Genomic DNA, 19,771 nt, shown 5'->3' on the forward strand with positions numbered 1-19,771 from the left:
CGGCAAAGTGTGGATTTACTTCACATTACAACCAAACAGTGCAGACGGATCTTCTACATATACATCAACTGTACTTAGTCACTTCCCTACAGGGACTGTTTACTAACAATGTTATGGTGAAAATACTAGCCTGGCATACCTAATACAGCAGTTTTGGTAGTTTTCACGTGTGTAAAGGTGGAACGTCTAGAAAACTTTGTTGTATAAGTTTGAAACTTTTTTTAAAATGCAAGGGAAAAATTGGCTTCATTGTTGTTGTAACTTAGCCCTATAATAACTGCTGCACAATAATCCCATTAATTCTGAGTAGGCCATTTTGTCAAGGTCTAGGAGCATAAAATTAGCTTTTTACAGCACATCTGGTTTAACATTAATGTTGTTTTATTGTGGTTACATCCATGAATATGAGCACTCTGTAAATACAGTGTACGGTTTTGTGCTTTTTGCATCATGATCCACCATTTATAACAGAGGCACGTAAGGAAACCCGCAGGCTCATTTGGTTTCAAGCTGAAAATGTATGTTATTTTTATTCATTAGCCTCTGATGCCACATGCAAACGTAAATGAACACAGTTTAACAGCTGAGTTTTACCATTTTAAAATCCGTTCAGCCGATCTCTAGGTCTGGCGGGAGCATTTTTAACTTAGCCTAGCATAAATCATTGAATTGGATAAACCATTAGCATCTCGCTCAAAAATAAAAGCGTTTGATAATTTCCAATTACAGCACAAAACAACTTTGCACACGAGTAATCTATTAAACATCACTGCGCTTGTGTTCTCTGGAAGGACTACCACACTGCAGATGACATCATGAGTGACGAAGAAGTTCGCGTGGGCGTTTGTGATGACGTGTGCGTCGAATATTTCATCCCTACCCCTTCGCACTCTGCTTCAAAGGCTAAGGGGAAGACGTAAGCATAGAGATAAAGAGTAGAAACAGGATTTGCCCTTACTATGGCACAAAATGTTCAACCCCCAGTGCAGGGAAACACCCACACACTCTTCCAGTCACATAAACACACTCCAGCCATTTTACTTTATCCAGTTCACCTATACCACATCTTTGCACTAATGGGGGGAAATGAAGCCCAGTAAATCCATATATGCAGTGGTATAGAATGCATGCATGTATATATTAGTGTTGTCAAACAATTAATTGCATCCAAAATTAATATTTATTTATGAACATTGTTTATATTCATGAATAAATATTTATTTACACTACCTGACAAAAGTCTTGTCGTTGATCCCAGCAACAAATAATAACTTAAATAATAACACACAAATCAGTCAAGTTTGGTGAAGGAAAAATCAGGGTTTGAGACTGGCCAGCCCAGTCAACCAGACATGAACATTATTGACCATGTCTGGGGTAACATGAAGGAGGAGACATTGAAGATGAATCCAAAGAATCTTGATAAACTTTGGAAGTCCTGCAAGAATGCTTTCTTTGCCATTCCAGATGACTTTATTAATCAGTTATTTGAGTCATTGCAGTGATGTATGGATGCAGTCCTCCAAGCTCATGGGAGTCATTCACAATATTCATTCTTTTTCCACTGCACCATGACTTGATATTCTACACTGTACATTATTTCTGTTAAGTGACAAGACTTTTGTCTTACAAAGTCTGACCTTACTGTCCTAATTAAATAATTAAAAATCAAGGCATGATCATATTTTAATTTGGTAAAACAAGCATAATCTAGAGGTCTTTGCCTTTTATTTAAACCACTATTCAAAATGATCAACCAAAAGTCAAGTTATTATTCGTTGTTCCTAAAACTTGGATAGGCGCCAAGACTTTTGACAGGTAGTGTATAACACAAATATATATGTAGATATATTTCTTTTGTATATTTTAGCAGTATATATTATGTAAACACAAACCTTTTTCTTGGATACGACTAATACGATAGCACTGTATATATATATATATATATATATATATATATATATATATATATATATATATATATATATATATATATATATATATATATATATATATGTATATATATATATATATATATATGTATATATATATGTATATATATATATGTATATATATATATATATATATATATATATATATATATATATATATGTGTGTATATGTGTGTATAAATTATTTTTAAAATCCTTTTTATAATATAAAAGGTAAAACATTTCCCAGCTGAAGTTCCTAGCAAGAAAAAAGCTCTATACTACAATACTACTCTCCAGTACCATACTTTTAGTTATCTCCAAATATATCACATCTCCAACATGAGCTTCTGCTTCACGTCTCCCCTCTGGCTCATTGTTTAACAGTTTTTGGTCCCATTTGTCTTAGGTCTAACTGAGTGTTCGCACAATACCAACAGCTTAGCATCATAATCATCAGTTTATCCTCCTGCATTATAATGCAACTACATGAAATACACAAAACGCATCATTCAATCAGACAATCCAATTCATTAGCCAGAAAACGCATACAGTGCCCTCCAAAAAAGCATTTCAGTATATTTTGTATTTAAGTATTTTTAATTTAAACTGTAGATCTCTTTAGGATATGTAAACATACATGCAGGTTAGGAAGATAACAGCCCATTTTAGACCTTTTACATACTTACTTGTACTAAACAAGTAAGGCATCTGTACAGATTTGGCAGAACATCAACGGTGATGTCTGTAAATAGCACATTACGAGTCAACCAAAAACTGAACATTCTTTTATTATTTACTGATGATCATTTTGTTCTGGGAAACACAAACTGAAAACTAGTGACTAGCTGTGCAAATGATAGCAGAATTTGCTTAATATTCACTGCAGTCATTATTCAGTGGTAATCTCCCTCTCCGATGAGCTGTCAGAACTGCTAAGACTGAATCAGTGAGTCAGTGAACTAAAAAGGTGAAATAATTGTGCTTTTGAGTCTTTTCTTTTCAGTGAACGAGAAAAAAGGACTTCATTACATTCAAAAAGAGGACTGATTTTATGCTGCCTTTGTCTCAGAATTTTGATTACTAGTGAAAAACTGAACATGAACTCACATGAAAGTAAGCGTGTGTGAAATTTAATGTCTGTGATCGTATTGCGACTGTTATTTTATAAAAATCTTCCAGTTATTTTTAGCAAATAAAATCAATTTTTATAAAACATTGCTGCATGATGAAGACTATTAGAATAATATTTGAATGGGCTTTGATTCCAATCTTGAAAGCAAAGTATAGCTCTATATGTTTTTTTTTTTCATTTAAAGATTTTAAGAAATGATACAGAATGTGTTCAGTCTTTATAAATACAACCTTTTTCTGAATGGTTCTGTGTTGTTATATTTTTAAGATGTAATATTGTTAATAAAGGAACTAAGCTAAAGGAAAATAATTTATTTTGTTACATGCTTTATCAAATATCAGTGTTTAAGCATCAGGTTCAAATAAATAACAAACAAGGAGGTAATGTTGACTTTTATTTTAGGCACAGTATTTTCTGTTTTGCCAATGAACATTTTTCAAATGAGGCCAGAGCCAATTTTTGTGCATTTTATTTAATGTGTCATAATGATTTATCAGCGCAAAGCACCAAAAGTTTAACTCACTAGCCAAGTTTCCAACAATACTTTTTACTCTGTGGTTTGGGATATTGTTAAAAAACCACTGGATGGAAATGCTATGAAGTATTAACTTAACAGATCCTAAGACTTTTTTTTCTTTTTTGGGTTGGTAAAATTGTGCTCCTGATACCACATTGAAAGACTTTTATGGGTTTTTTTTTGCTTTAAAACCAAATTCTCAAAAAGTCAGCCATGCAGATGCAATGTCTACACTTAAATTACTCAATTTAAGGTAAATAATTGTGATTTTACTATGACGGAAACACATTTATTGAGTAAATTATTCAATCTACAAAAAATATTATCTAAATCAGTAGTGCCCAAACTTGATCCTGGAGGGCCAGTGTCCTGCAGATTAAAGCTCCAACTTGCCTCAACAAACTTGCATGGATGTCTCCAGAAAGCCTATTAAGAGCTTGATTAGCTCTTGTGTCTGACTGAGATTGGAACTAACCTTTGTCCAGATCGAAGTTGGGCACCCCTGACCCAAAATTCAAACAATTGTATTCTCATCAGGATACATCAGGAACCCACCTCCAAGAGCAAGATAACATGAAAGTGTTTGTTATTTTGTGCAGCCACAGTGGTTTCTCCAATTTATATTTTTATATATTTTAATATTTTATGTTGACTATTTTGTTTTCTTGGACACATGGAAAATTTTTGTATAAATTGAATTAGCAACTTTGGATGGAAACATGGCCACTGATGTCATGACCCAGTCTGAATAGAGCTAAAGATTACATTTTGGTCTGTTTGTCACACAAAGCTAGTGAATTACATAGAAACTGATTTGCAGTAGTTACTTTTGTAACTTTTATTCAATAATCATGATCACTATCATTTTTTTAAATGGCGAAAAAAAAAATCCACTTTTTTTTGTTAAATAAACTAATTTTACAGAGTTTAACAGCTGAGTTTGACCATTTTTAAATCCATTCAGCTAATCTTGGGGTCTGGCGGGAGCACTTTTAGCTTAGCTTAGCATAAACAATTGAATTTGATTGGACCACTAGCATCTTGCTTACAAATCACCTAAGGATTTTGATAATTGTCTTATTTAAAGCTTAAATTCTTCTGTAGCTACTACATCATGTACTAAGACTGATGGAATGGAAAGTTGCCATTTTCCTAACAGATCTGGTTAGAAACTATACTATATTTTTTGGCGTAATAAGCAGAAATAAGCAACTGAGCTGCTGTACAATGGCTGCAGCAGGCGCAATGATAATAGGCAGCACCTGCAAATATAATTTTGAGTCGTCTATCATTAATAAGAAAAAGATTAGGAAAGATTTTGCTGTAAGAGCATCCTCTGCATAAAACGTGCTGGGGACGTTGGGGGTTCATTCCGCTGTGGCGACCCCTGATTAATAAAGCGACTAAACCGAAAAAAAAATTAATAAATGAATAAATAGGAAAGATTTTCAGAAAAATACACAAGCTTTAAATAGAAAAAATTTACAAACTATTTGTCATATATGAGTGAGATGCTAATGGTCTAATCCAAATCACTGATTTATGCTAAGCTAAGCTAAAAGTGTTCTCATTATACCAAAAGATCAGCTGAATGGATTCCAAAATGGTAAACCTTGACTGTTTAACTTAAGGGGAGTTTTAAAATAAATCTAAAGGCCCCAAGAAATTAGAATATTCCTTTAAGTATTTAAAAAAACACCTAAAAATGGTTTGTGAGGCTGTCTGAATATGTTGGAGGCTTTTACAAGTTAGGTGGTCACAACAAGAGACACATTTAAACATGTTAATACCAGGTTGTAACAATCTGTAACATAAGGCTCTCCACTTAACCATGTTAACACCAGGTGGAAACAGAAAAAAGAAAAAAGAAAAGAAATGCTTTTAGAAGGCACTGTAATTACAGCTAACACCTAAAACAACGTAGGACCCGGTATTCAAGCATCACAGGCAAACCCAGGACTAATTAAGCTTGTAGTCCCAAGCCTCCCTCTTCACCATCATTTACCTCCATTGTGTTTCTCTAAAAACAGAGAACATGTAAGAGTGAAAAAGCGCTCCAAATAAACTGATCTATACAACTTAACATGCAACACTTTCGCTGTACAAACATTTCAACAGCATAGAATTAACATCTGTGAGAAATCCAACAACTCCGCTTCCAATGCGTCTTGAGAACTGTCCGCAATCACAAAATAGTAAAGATCTCCAGTTATTATATCTCATAATGTATTATTTCATAAAACAACTCTAGTTTAAAGCAGCTTTGTCCCTGTGTAGAAGCCACGGTGCACAAGAATACAGTGTTTCATTGAGTCCTGGCAAGAATTATAGTTCATTAGATGGCAAAAAAAATGAAAAGAAAATGGCACTTCTTTCCCAGCTATTCCATAACGTAACTCCCATTGTAAATGCATGTGTAGATTTATAGTGTCTTCATTGATATAAAACTGCTACATGTACAAAGGTAACATAGAAAACCTGCCATATGGTTTGCATTGCACAGAAATGACTCTAGAAGCGCTTTGTTTACATTTCCCCTGGATACATTAATACAAATAAAGATGAGCTCAATTGAACAAGGCAAGGTAAACGCTTGTTCAGCTATCATTTCAAACTTTTTATAGTAGTGATCTCGAACGTTACAGTCATATATAGTGATGCTAAAATACTGCACCACATCCCAATTAATAAAATGTGCAGGAAAAAGTGTTCAAAAGGCTCCCTAAGGAGGAAAGTTCCTCCAATAATAATCAAGGCCGATGTTTGAGAAAAAAAACTGAACTTTGAGACTTTGTCTGCAAAAGGAAATATTTCATGAACCTTGATTTAATGCTACGGAATATATGTAATATTCCACATACAAGCGAATGTGGGTTGATGAATCGCAGTAAAAGGATACGTCTTTAACCTGCGTGTAAACATCCCAATGCCACTGACTGTAGCTCTACATCTGTATCTTTGTAGTAATATGCTAAACGCAATTTAGAAAAAGTTCTGACACAGCAAGCGAGCATGTATTTCTGTAGTGATTTCTTTTTTTTTTTGTTGCATGTAACCAGCTGGCGTTGCTGATTGTAAATCGATAACACGTTTAAACTCCCTCTGCGCATTAGCGTAGCGCTTCTGCAAAGGCTGATAGAAAGGAAACATTTCAGCTTCGTCCATTTTGTAGCGCACAGCAGAGAAAGCCCATGTGGAAAACTCCCAAACAGTAAGGAATTTTCGGCCCTTGTTCCACCGTTCGTGCAACTTTGGTTTCCAGCAGTAAGAAGGTACAATAAGACCGTCAAAAAGCTTTTAATAGTCCCCTCATGGGGTCAGGTTTCCCAAAAAGTTGGTTGATGCTTATCTGGGTTGCGCAGATAAGCCATAGGCAGCGATGAAGGAGGATTTGGAGGGAGGCTCTGCTACGGTGTAGTCTGAGATTGGTGGCAGTACTGGGGCTGGAGGAGGTTCTAGAAGCAGGTAAGGTGTTTGGGAATCATTGACAGACACCAGGTAATCGCCATTCCAGAGGTTCCCCTCTACACCTTGAGTTGGGAATGCTTGGTATTCCTGTTCCGGACCAGGACTAGATGGGACATCTGCAGAAAACTGCCTGGCTGTGGTCTCTGAAGTGTAGGCTCCATCGGAAACCAGCTGGAATTGTATCTTCTTCTCGTTCTCTTCTTCTTTCTTCTTCTTCTCTGGAGAGGTGTTCAGTTGTCCAGGTGAGAGCATCACTTCTCCAGCTGGTGTGAAATCACTTACTTGGGCATAAAAGTCCATGTTGACCCAGCTGGGTTGTGTTTGGATGGGCGTCTCCACCACTTCTGATTCCTGCTGGAAATCTGGATTGGCCGAGCTGCTTCTGGAAACCAGAGAGTGCTGGTGCTCTCCCTGTTCAGAATGGTTGTGAAGAAGGGAAGCCAAGTCTTCAGGATCTGGGATTTCTGGGTCATAGCAGCTAGCGCGACCGGAATCGTCGTCGTTTTTTAAATTAAGGTTGTGAGAAGAACCCGAGTGGGACAGGCCCAGCAGATGCTGGGTATCAGAATTCTTCTTATCTGCAGGATCGTCGATGTCCAGCTGGATGAACTCCACCCATGGGTCCTCGTGGTAGAAGTCTGGCTTGTACATATCATGACTGCTCAGTAAAGAATCAAGCTGGTCAAGCTTTCCATTCTGTTGGAGAACAAAAAAAATTCGACAGGTCAATTAACACTATGTGATTTCATTAGTTGACATGTGGGTTTGTTTTTTAACATTTAACATTTATGATGAACAAAATTTGAAGTTAGGGGTTGTTCACATATCCAGACCCTCTAGTTTTTCCACTATTTTAATGTGATTTTTTTGCAATAAAATGACTGATTTTGTGGTGGTAATTCCAAGAAATTTGAGGACCATTTTGTGATTTAAAAAATTTATATATATATATATATATATATGATATCTTATTTACCATATTTGATAACTATGTTAGGTGTGAAATGTGACACAATGACAATGACACAAATCATAAAAATAAAGCTTATTTATTTTGGTCTCTTGTCAAGATCTAAAATGTACCTCATGATGTACATCTTGTAACTCACACATACGACTCCCCTACTATAATACACCTAAAATACAGATTACCAAAAACTCGTTACTGGCAGGGAAGCATTTTCTCTTATCAACAGATAAGAGAATAATTTTAAATAATAAAAATTATTTATTGATTTGATGCACATCATAATACCAAGTCAAACATACAAAACGCCTCATTCGCGCCGTATTATTCACTCCATTTGTGCTACAGGATGTCTAATCGCATCTTTGCATTGACTTCACATGTAAATCACTTGCTCTTCACCCACATCTGTTTAATGCACAGGCTGCAAAACAATCCCCCACCTTTCATGTAACATCACGATTGTGAGGGCACAGGTGAGATGTCATTTTTCGAGAGACACTCAAAATACATCACATGCTCTGCTTATGCAACTATGTCTATAAGTCATGTGAAACAATTGCAAACTGAAATAAATATAATTTGATTATAGAGATTTATGACACAAAAATTTGCAACCTATTGTTGATTTTTGTGTTGGATTCTGCGATCGCAAAATTGCGAAAAACTAGGTGGTTTGCGCAAGTTTGTTAATTCCAATGGAGGTGTGCGGCTTGCACGCGAATATTGGAAGCAACGCACACACGTTTTTCATGTGCAGCTAGTAGAAAACATCTCAACTTTTCAGAATGTCCATGAGTCACATGACTAGAGCTGACCAATCAGCTTTATACTTTGTATGGAATATACACATTGCGATGAACCAATTACATCAGACAAACACAGAACACCCAAACCCTGCAGTGCTTTGAAATTTTTTTCATAAAAAAACTTGTATCAGAGCTGCAGCAATGTTTTGCTAGTTTGTCACCCTCTAAGGGAAAGCGATTGATGGTTGCCTAACTATGAAAGATGACAAAGGAACGCTTTCCATGCACTTTTAGATGCGATATGTGAACAACCTCTAAATATGCAGTAGCTATGGAACCTCTCAGGTTGACAATAACGAAAGCAAATTCTGTTCCGCCACTCCAAACATAAAGCAATTTTTCTGACTTTCATTGAAGATTAACAAAACAAACTATTTATTTTCAGTGGATTACCTTGCATGGATTAAATTTTCACCTTAAGAATAAAAACGTGAGTCAGCAAAATAAACACTGTAAATTTAGATTTCAAGCGAACTTCAAAGCTACAGCTAGAAGTATTGTAGCAATGTAAACAAATGCATTAAAGGGAACGTTCACACAAATGTACACATACAGAAATCACTTACTCATCCTCTACTTGTTCCAAAGCCGAGTTTCTTTCTTTTGTTGAACAAAAAGCAAGATGTTCTGAAGAATGTTGACAAAAACAACAAGTTTTATTTTCATTCTACTATGGATGTGGATGGCTGATTTTTCAAACATTCTTTTTAAACATGTTGTTTTCTGTTCAAAACAAAAAAGAAATGATCAAATATTTAAAACCACTTAGGTTTTCAAAAAAATGTAATTTTGTTGTGAACTTTCCCTTTAAGAAATGAGCAAATGAAAAGTGAGTTACCAGTATTATAAGAAATGTAAAGAAACATCATTTTAAACAATATTTCTGCATGTGAAAATCCCAAAAACAGCGTGCATAGGTGTGTTTGTACTGGATTGCTCTTTGGGTTAAATTGTTTACTTAATGCTTCCACTGCAGTCTAAAAACGGAGTACGAGGGCTGTTTAATTAACGAGTCCCTGCACTCTCTGGAGGTGGAAAATTACGAAAGAACACCCACAATATGTCAACAATTATGACCTTTCCAAAACAATCTCGCTCTACAGCGTACCACTCCACTGTTGCTCACAGGTGCAGTCCTTTTCGCTCTAATTTTATAATGCTACAGTTTTACTTATGCAAGACCCTTCATAATGTACATAGTGTATTCACCTCTCCACCATTTGTTTTGTTGGCAACTAATGAGATGTTTTTGTCAGTCACTCAAAAAACAAAGTGGAATCTTTTCTAATATTATATAAAAAAATCACTAGGCATTATTATTTCCCTGCTCTGTTTACTATATTGCATACTGTTTACTATACATTATATCATAATAACTTGCAGTTGCAATAACAATAGAAGTATAATTATTAGTATAAAACAACATAATGGCATTTTATACAAGTAACCATGTTTTGTAAAATTACCTTCAGCAGCTCTGGGTCGATTCCTTTAATTTTAGGTGCAGGAATAGGTGGTAAAAAGATTACCATCAACCTGTGGAAACAAATAATATAAAAATAAATGTAAGTGCATACTTCCGAATTATTTGAATCTAACTTTTAATCAGTAATGTAAAGAATGATTCGTTTTCATAGTGTTTATGTAATTAATTTCTACAATAATAGGATTAAATAAAGATGCTTGATTTTCATTGTGTATGATATACTTTTTAAAATCATTTGACTCTAACTTCTAACTTAATTCTAACTTTGGTTTAGTTCCCCTTTATTACAGAGGAATGAACCGCCAACTTATCCAGCATGTTTTATGCAGAGGATTCCCTTTTCCAGCCTTAACTCATCACTGAGAAGCATCCTTACACACTCATTAAATACTTTTTAATACCATTATTTATTATCATTATCACTATTATTTTCGTCATTTATACTAAGTCAAATATTTAAATATTATTACATATTTAAATAACAATAAATTGGTTTTATTAAATGTTGAAATACAATATTAGCATTTTAATATTAATAATGTTAAACATTACTTTGTAAAGATGCAAATACAATAATAAATATATTCATATTAATGTTTATTATTATTTTTATTTTAGTATACTATTATTAGAATACTAAGTTAAATATTAAACGTATTTTACAATATATTTAAGTAACACTATATTATTTTATTAAATATTAAAATAATATTATTTTATTATTACTAATGTTTTACATTTTTTGTATGATACATTTACATTAATACATATGTACTTATTCATACTATTATTTATTCATATAAATTTATTTACTATTACTCTTATTACTATCATGGATACTAAGTTAAATATTTAAATTTTATTACATATTTAAATAACAATATATAGATTTTATTAATTGTTGAAATACAGTATCAGCATTTTAGTATTAATAATGTTCTACATTCCTTTGTAAAGATGCATATACAATAATAAAGATAATATATTCATACTATTAATTATTGAAATACAGTATTAGCATTTTAATATTAATGTTATACGATAATATATATTCATTCATATTATTAATTATTGAAATACAGTATTAGCATTTTAATATTAATGTTATACATTTCTTTGTAAAGATTCATTCATATTATTATTTTTTCATTTTACTATTACTATTATTATTGTTATTATTATTGTAGTTGTTGTTGTTGTTGATCACACGCGTACTGAAGAGCGGTGTTGTCGCGCGTTCTCATCAGCAGTGTTGAAGCGAGTTCTGTAAAGGGGGGGGGGGGGGGGGGGGGGATAGTTGTCGCGGGGGCACTTTTGATCATTTTGGAAGGGCACTTTCTATCCAAGACTAAAAAGGGCATGTGCACTGCACAGGTTGAGCCCTATGTGTGCACGTGCCTGTTGGGCGGCTCACCCAAGTAAAGTTTATGTGTGGAAAGCACTAAAATTTTTCAATAACCCTGAATTGACAAAATATGATTTTAATATTATTTCTGTTAGATTTTTCTTTGAAAGATACAAACAACAATAATAATAATAATAATAAAACTCCCTCACCTCTGCTGCTGGGAGATGACAATGAAGATCAGAAGAATCACAACCCCAATCAGTATAAAACTCAACACCAGCGCCATCGGAAACGTTGATTCTGTAACAAACAAACAAACAAAAAAAAAAACATATCTGAAACTGGAGTAAAGTGCTGAACTGATTGGTGCTGAACTGATTAATGCTGCACATCTGCTTTCACTTTGCTGACTAGCAAGTCAAGTAGTTTGGAGCTGACCTACCTTTGCTTGGAATCTGTGCAACTTGCAAAAATACGCTGTCGCTGAATTCACCAAAGTTGTTGAAGGCTGACATCTTACAGCGAACTCGCACTTCATACTCTTTATCGGTGTGCAGACCATAGATGGACTGCTGTGTGCCGCTTTCCAGCTCCTGCTGCGGTAAAAGAGGACGAAAGCGTAAATAAGAAAAGATTGAGCAATAAACTGGCATTTGTGAACCATTACATTTACTCAGAGAGACAAATGGACATGTCAGAAGAGCTGCATTTTTCTCCAGGCCTGTCAGTTTAATGTGTTTATGTCATAAACAGATTTAATGCACTAATTTAGTTGGCAGATCAACAAACTCTATAGCAAAATGGACTGCGGTGGCTCATAGGCCTATGACATGGAAAACGTATTAAAATAGGGTAAGTACGGTAAATGTAATAAAATAAGCTAATTATTATAATAAAATAAAAATGAAAGCAATACAGAAAACAAATTATCTGCTTGAAATTAATAGTTTTCATTTGATTAAAATAGCCATGTAAATAAATGAATTTAAATTAAATAAAAAGCACAATCAATCAGTAAACAGAGAGTTATATCGAGTTGGTAATTCATTTTCACCACTTAATATAACCCTATTGATTGATTGATTGATTTATGTGCATTTTATAATTAAATTTTTTTTAATCTACATGTTTTTTTATTAACAGGGTTATTTATTCATTAAATAAAAAGCGCATAAATCAATTAAACAATAAACTGAGTGCTATATTGAGTCAGGAAAATATATAATAAAATTAAAATTAAAGCAACAAAGGAAAATGTAACGTATTTTTCATTTAATTCCATGTCAGCAACCACAGCTATTTTGATGGCAAGAAAGTTTCAACAATAAATATACAATTAAAACAACAAACAAATTAATACATAAATTAAATACAATTTTATTGTTAATACAGGATAAACATTTTAACATTTTTCCTGGTGTCACTTTGTTAAAAATGTCCTCAAGATGGTTCATTTCATAAAAAAGCCTTCTGGAATCATTAAAAGCAGGACAGTCCAGTAAAACATGTAAAAGGGAAGTTGGTAATAAAAAAAAAAAAATATATATATATATATATATATATATATATATATATATATAATTTGATTAAAATTAATAGCTTTAATCTGATGAAATTAACCATGTAAATAAATAAAAATAAAATGCACTTAGTTTTTTGATAGATTTACGTGCATTTTATTAAATTTTTCATTTACATGGTTATTTATCATGATTATTTTATTTATATGGTTATTAATTCAATAAATAAAATTCACAGAAATAAACCATGTAATTTTGAGTTGGGAAAATTAATATAAAAAAATTTAAAGGAATAAAGAAAAAAATAATAATTTGATTGATTGTCATTTGATCAATATAACCATGTAAATAAATACACATAAAATGGACATAAATAAATCAATCAATAAACATTCATATGCCCTACTCAATATAACTCGTCCTTACTCATTTCCCTATCCAATTTGACAGGCAGTTTAATGACTAATTTTTTCATGCTCATATTATTTCATTTTTATTCATTTACATGCTTATTTATCATGGTTATTTTATTTACATGGTTATTTATTTATCACATAAAATGCACATAAATAAATCAATCAATAAACTGTTATATTGAGTCTGAAAAATGAATAATACGATAAAAGTTAAAGCAACAAAGAAAAAAATATATTTGATTGAAATGAATAGTTTTATTTAATCAAAATAACCATGCAAATAAATTAAAATGAAATAAAATGACCAAAATAAATCAGTGTGTTATACTGAGTACGGTATTCATTTTCGCCAGTCAATATAACTGATCCCTACTCATTTTCCCTACTCCATAAAGCACTCAGTTTATTGATTGATTTATTTGTGTATTTTATTTCATTTTAATTTATTTACATGGTTATTTATCATGGTTATTTTAATTGCATGGCTATTTACATGGTTATTTATCATAGTTTTATTGTTTACATGGTTATTTATTCATTAAATAAAATCAATAAACTTAGTGTTATAAATAGGGAATTCAACCCAACATAACACTTAGTTTATTGACAGATCTATTCATGTGCATTTTATTTATTTTTAGTTATTTTACATGGTTATCTATTCATTTATATTGAGTATATACTGAGCATATGTATGTATGTTTATTGGGTTATTTATTTATTTATTTATTTATTTATTTATTTAGTTATTTGCATGGTTGTTTTGATCTAATTAAAACTATTAATATCAATCAAATACTTAGTTTTTCTTTATTGCTTAAATTTTTATTCAATTATTACTTTTCCTGACTCAATATAACACTTAGTTTATTGATTGATTTGTTTATGCGCAGTTTATTAATAACCATGTTAATAAAAAAAATAAATAAAAAACCACATAAATAAATCAGTCAATGAATTGAGTGTTATATTGAGTAGGTAAAATGAGAAGGGATGAGTTATATGGAGGAGGAAAAATTAATGCTTATTGATTTATTTATTTATTTATGTGCATTTTATTTAATTTTAAATAATTTACATGGTTGTTTCCATGGTTATTTATTATGTTATTTTATTTACATGTTTATTTATTCAATAAATAAAATGCACATAAAGAAATCAACCAATAATGATATATTGAGTCAGGAAAATGTTTAATTTAACCAAACACAAAATGTTTCCAAATAATATTTTAGTTCTTTTTATATATATTATTTACATTTAATCAACATTTTTAATCATCATCAAAGTTTGGAGCCCACAAAAACAATTTACAAACTGTAACAACAAAAATACATTTAAACCAGCAATAAACAAAAAACAAGACAAACTATACAGACGGCGTTTGCATTTTGGGGGTCCCTTTTAAATTGAAGACCGTATCAGTGGTATTTAAAAATTGAAAACACTCAAATAACCTAATTTATTTTGAATTTGAATTATTTTATTTGGCACATTTCATAGATCACATTTCTTCCTTTTTTCTCTTCATTGTTGAACTGCAGCATTTCTTTTGTGTACATATGCAAAAACAGATAATTATGTGTCAAATGTATTCTCCCTAGAGAATGTTTAGTTTTTCTCTAGCCATTTATTGCAACCCAACAGCTCTGGGAAAAAACACATTATTTTTTCACTGTGAAATGTTACGACTCCTGCTCTTAGAAGAAACCATCAATTATAGAAGCATTAACATTAATTTTTTTTTCAACCCACAAAAAAGAACAACTGTCAAGATCCTCACTAAAATCATTCTTAAAGTTTATAACTGCGAAATCTCTTGAGGACAGCAAAAACGCTCATGTACTGCTGTAAAGCCTACAGGAACAACTATAACAGTGAATCACTGGATCTATTGAGGCCTGCCAGCATACGGCAGTGATTTAACACGTGGCTCCGTGTGGTTTTGGTGAGTCTGCTCAGTCTGGGCAGGACCGCTTGGCAGGAAGGGGGAACGTGGCTGTTTGGGAGTACAAACCCAAAAGAGCTCCTCAAAATCCTGCCAGTCTCCCAGAAGCAAGCCTGAATTACAGAGCATGCATGATCATTTTAGAATGAAAACAGGTTTATAACGCATCTCCAAAACAAAATCATTTCCCCCAGAATCCAGTAAATAGAGTGGTATGGCTAATTTTGTCTGCCGCAATGTCTGGAGTCCACATAGAGACAAGATGATCAAAAGATGGAGTGTGTGATGGTCTAGTAAACTCCATAGCTTCACTTTGCAGGATGATTTCTTTAGGTTTATGTTATTTTACAGTAGCTTGATTCTGGCTGATAGAAATGATCACGTTGAAAGGGATAGTTCACCCAAAAATTAACATCATTTATTCACCCTCAAGCTGCCTTTCCACTGCAGAATTTTCTGTACTGTCGTGCACCATGGGAGAGAAGCAGTTCTCGCAGTGGCCGAAATAAAGGAGTGCAAAAGCAAGAGCATTTATTAGCTGTGCATTCGCCATGGTTGAATGAATGAATACTACAAACTCATAGACTGCTAAAAAATATTGGAGGGAATGTGGAGACAATATAAAAAATAAGTATGGACTTTTTCCGAAATAAACAACAACCAATAAAACTACTATTTCTCATCTTGCGCGCACGGACCTGATTGGACAACACTAAAAATTTGATGATCGGAGCTCCTGGACTACTCTCTGTCTGACTCTCTGTCTGTCGCTCTGTCGTGTGCAGTGGAAAGGAGGCTTCAGGCTATCTGAGATGTAGATTGCTTTTTTTTTCTTTAGTAGATCCTTACAGTTGCCGTAAAATTAAAATAAAAATGTTAGATGTTAGTTTTTAGACTGTAAGCTTTTAGAATGTCTATTAGCTAGTGTGCTCCAAAAGAGTGACAAAATCTGTGTTTAGAAAATATGAAACTAATATAAACAACCAAAGCTTGTAGTTTGTCGCTTCCGCCTAAATGCCTAAAAACATCACATCATACTTCAGTTTCTTATTAAATCTTGACCAAAAAATGCACATTTTAAAGCACTTCATGGGACCTTTAAGGTAGATTCGTTTAGTTTAAAAACTGTTACTTGAGCTTACAGTTACTAACAGTTTTATAATAATAATAATAATAATCATGGTAATAATAATAATAATAATAATAAAAACATATACAGGTGAAACAAAATCAATACCCCTGGCTCACAAAGATATATTAAAGTCTTATGAAGCACAACAAATAGTATGCTTAGGACTGTTTGCTGTAGGTGTAATGTTGTAAAACAAGAGCAAAATGCTTGTTTTAAAATTTTGTTTTGCAGGGTTTTTTTTAACACTTAAAGGGACTGAATTTTGACATTTTATGAATCACTATAGACAACTTTAAAATTCTACTATCTTCAACTGAAGATAAAATGTGCAACCATCCCAAAATTCAATGTGTATTTAATGCAACTATCCCAATATTCAATGTGTTCATATAAATAACCTCATAATTTTGTTTAAGAAGTAACTTTCAATGTCAACTAAATAAAAATAATAAGGAAACAATGTATATATCTCTTTACATTATGTGTGTGTTTGAGGTGAAGAGTAAAGCTCTGTCATTATTTACTCAACCCCCACAAACCTGTCAGTGTCTTTATTTTCTGGAACACAAAGCAAGATACACTCACTGGCCACTTTATTAGGTACACCTGACCAACTGCTTGTTAACGCAAATTTCTAATTAGCCGATTACATGTCAGCAACTCAGTGCATTTAGGCATGTAGACATTGTCAAGACGATCTGCTGCAGTTCAAATCGAGCATCAGAACTGGGTAGAAAGATGATTTAAGTCACTGATTGTGGTATGGTTGTTGGTGCCAAACGGGCTGGTCAGAGTATTTCAGAAACTGCTAATTTGCTGGGATTACTCTAGGGTTTACAGAGAATGTGCTGAAAAAGAGAAAATATCCAGTGAGCAGCAGTTCTGTGGGCGCAAATGTCTTGTTGATGCCAGAGGTCAGAAAAGAATGGCCAGACTGTTTAGAGTTGATAGAAAGGAAACAGTACAACATGCCAAACCTTGAGGCAGACGGGCTACAGCAACAGAAGTAGAACAGGAGGCTACAATTTACACAGGCTCAACAAAATTGGACAATTGAAGATTGGAAAAACGTTGCCTGGTCTGATGAGTCTCAATTTCTGCTGCGACATTCGGATGGTAGCGTCAGAATTTGGCATCAACAAGATGAAAGCATCGATCCATCTGGCTTTGTATCAACGGTTCAGGCTGGTGGTGGTGTAATGGTGTGGGGGATATTTTCTTGACACACTTTGGGATCATTAGTACAAACTGAGCATTGTGTCAACCCCACAGCCTACCTGAGTATTGTTGCTGACCATGTCCATCCCTTTATGACCACAGTGTAATCATCTTCTGATGGCTACTTCCAGCAGGATAATGCACCATGTCATAAAGCGTGAATCATCTTAGACTGGTTTCTTGAATATGACAATAAGTTCACAGTACTAAAATTGTCTCCAGTAACCAGATCTCAATGCAATAGAGCACCTTTAGGATCTGGTGGAACGGAAGATTTGCATCGTGGATGTGCAGCAGACAAATCTGCAGCAACTGCATGATGCTATCATTTCAATATGGACAATATAGAGGAGTATTTCCAGTACCTTGTTGAATCTATGCCACAAAGGATTAAGGCAGCTTTGAAGGTCAAATTAGGTCCTATCTCTTACTAATAAGGTGTACCTAATAAAGTGGCCGGTGAATGCATACTGAAAAACACTGGGGAAAACTGACTTCTATTGCAATAACTGGTCCTACTTTGGATGCCAATGACTGCTTTTTTCCAACGTTCTTCACAATATCTTATTTTGTGTCAAATGGAAGAAAGAAATGAACTTAAGTTTAGAACAACTTGAGTTTGAGTGAGGAAGTTTTAATTTTGGGGTGAACTATCCCTTTGAGAAATTGTCTAGGGGATGAAAATCTGTAAAATACTCTTGAATCTGGTGCATGTGTTGGTTATTTTACTCATGAATGCTGAATTAAATAGTCTGATTCATGTGGTGGCTGCATCACCACAAAATAAACAAGCGTGTAATCATCAATTATTCCTAGACCTTCAGTATTTGCTATCTTTAACCTCTTCGTTCCTCTCTTCAGTGAGTGGTGCTAGAGACATACCATCTCCCAGTAGGTGTTGTTCTTAACCCGGTACTGAAGCTGGTACACCAGACTCATCCAGCCTGTCTTTACATCAGCTGAAGGAGGGGGGGTCCAGCGCACAAGGACGTCAAAGTGCAACCCTGAACGACTCACATTCAGCAGAGTCCAGTTCAGCCCAACTGGAGGATCAGGATACACTGTGAGGTCAAAACACACAGCGGTAAGCTTAAGCATACTTATTAACATGCGTACAGTCAAACATTTGAAATAAACTCCACTTAATAATGCAAGTGAAACACAGTTTGAAGCCTCTACGATTACATGACGTTTATTGTCAGTAAAACAATCACTGTGTCAGATAGAATCATAAATAAAGCAAATATGCCAGACTACACACTGCTTTGCGATTAATCATCATGTGGCATCTACAACTGCCATTATTCTGTCATCACGAAGCCAGCGCATTACATCACAAATATCTCTGTAATTGTCTATCAAGTATTCCCCGTAGATGTTAGTTTCTCCAAGATACTGTGTGTGCATTTAGTGGATAAAAACTGTAGATTCATTTCATGCCAGCAAGAAGCATGTTTGCAGTTTACCAGCAATGGCTGTAAACAAAAACAGAAGTTTCAAAGGCACTCTTATAAAAATGACCTGGGCTGTGTCCAAAATTGTCTACTAATCAGTAGGTACTGCATTTGAATTTGAATTTAATACACGCCGTTAAAAAAAGTGCGTTCTATACAGTATGAATGGAACTCAGAGCTCCATCCGCCATTTCGTCATGATCGTGAATAGGGTTGGGTACCGAAACCCGGTGCCATTATAACACTGGAACCTTTGTAACCAGTATGTTCTGGTTCAAATCAGCATATTAATTTCGGTGCCACTGGTGCTGCGACAAGGACATAAGAAGCATCAAAGAGGTGCATCAAAGGCACACATAGGCGTTGTGTCACAACATCTCTAAACATTTCATTCTAAACAACTTTGAGGAATACAGACAGGT

At 33.8% G+C, this 19,771-nt stretch overlaps 1 protein-coding gene across 1 annotated transcript in view; it reads right to left on the minus strand.

Moving 5' to 3' along the window:
- Positions 1 to 6,616: 6,616 nt before the first annotated feature.
- ghra (growth hormone receptor a) overlaps positions 6,617 to 19,771 on the minus strand; it is a 77,589-nt gene continuing 64,434 nt past the window's right edge. Inside the window, exons 5-9 of the mRNA NM_001083578.1 lie at positions 18,778 to 18,956; positions 12,104 to 12,257; positions 11,871 to 11,961; positions 10,294 to 10,363; positions 6,617 to 7,747 (exon numbers count right to left, since the gene is read on the minus strand). Of these exons, the coding sequence (NP_001077047.1) occupies positions 6,929 to 7,747; positions 10,294 to 10,363; positions 11,871 to 11,961; positions 12,104 to 12,257; positions 18,778 to 18,956 (1,313 nt within the window). The 3' untranslated portion in view covers positions 6,617 to 6,928. The remainder of the gene's footprint in view (positions 7,748 to 10,293; positions 10,364 to 11,870; positions 11,962 to 12,103; positions 12,258 to 18,777; positions 18,957 to 19,771) is intronic.

Source organism: Danio rerio, chromosome 8 (assembly GCF_052040795.2).
Source record: "Danio rerio strain M-AB ecotype USA chromosome 8, GRCz13ab, whole genome shotgun sequence".
NCBI classification, from domain to species: Eukaryota; Metazoa; Chordata; class Actinopteri; order Cypriniformes; family Danionidae; genus Danio; species Danio rerio.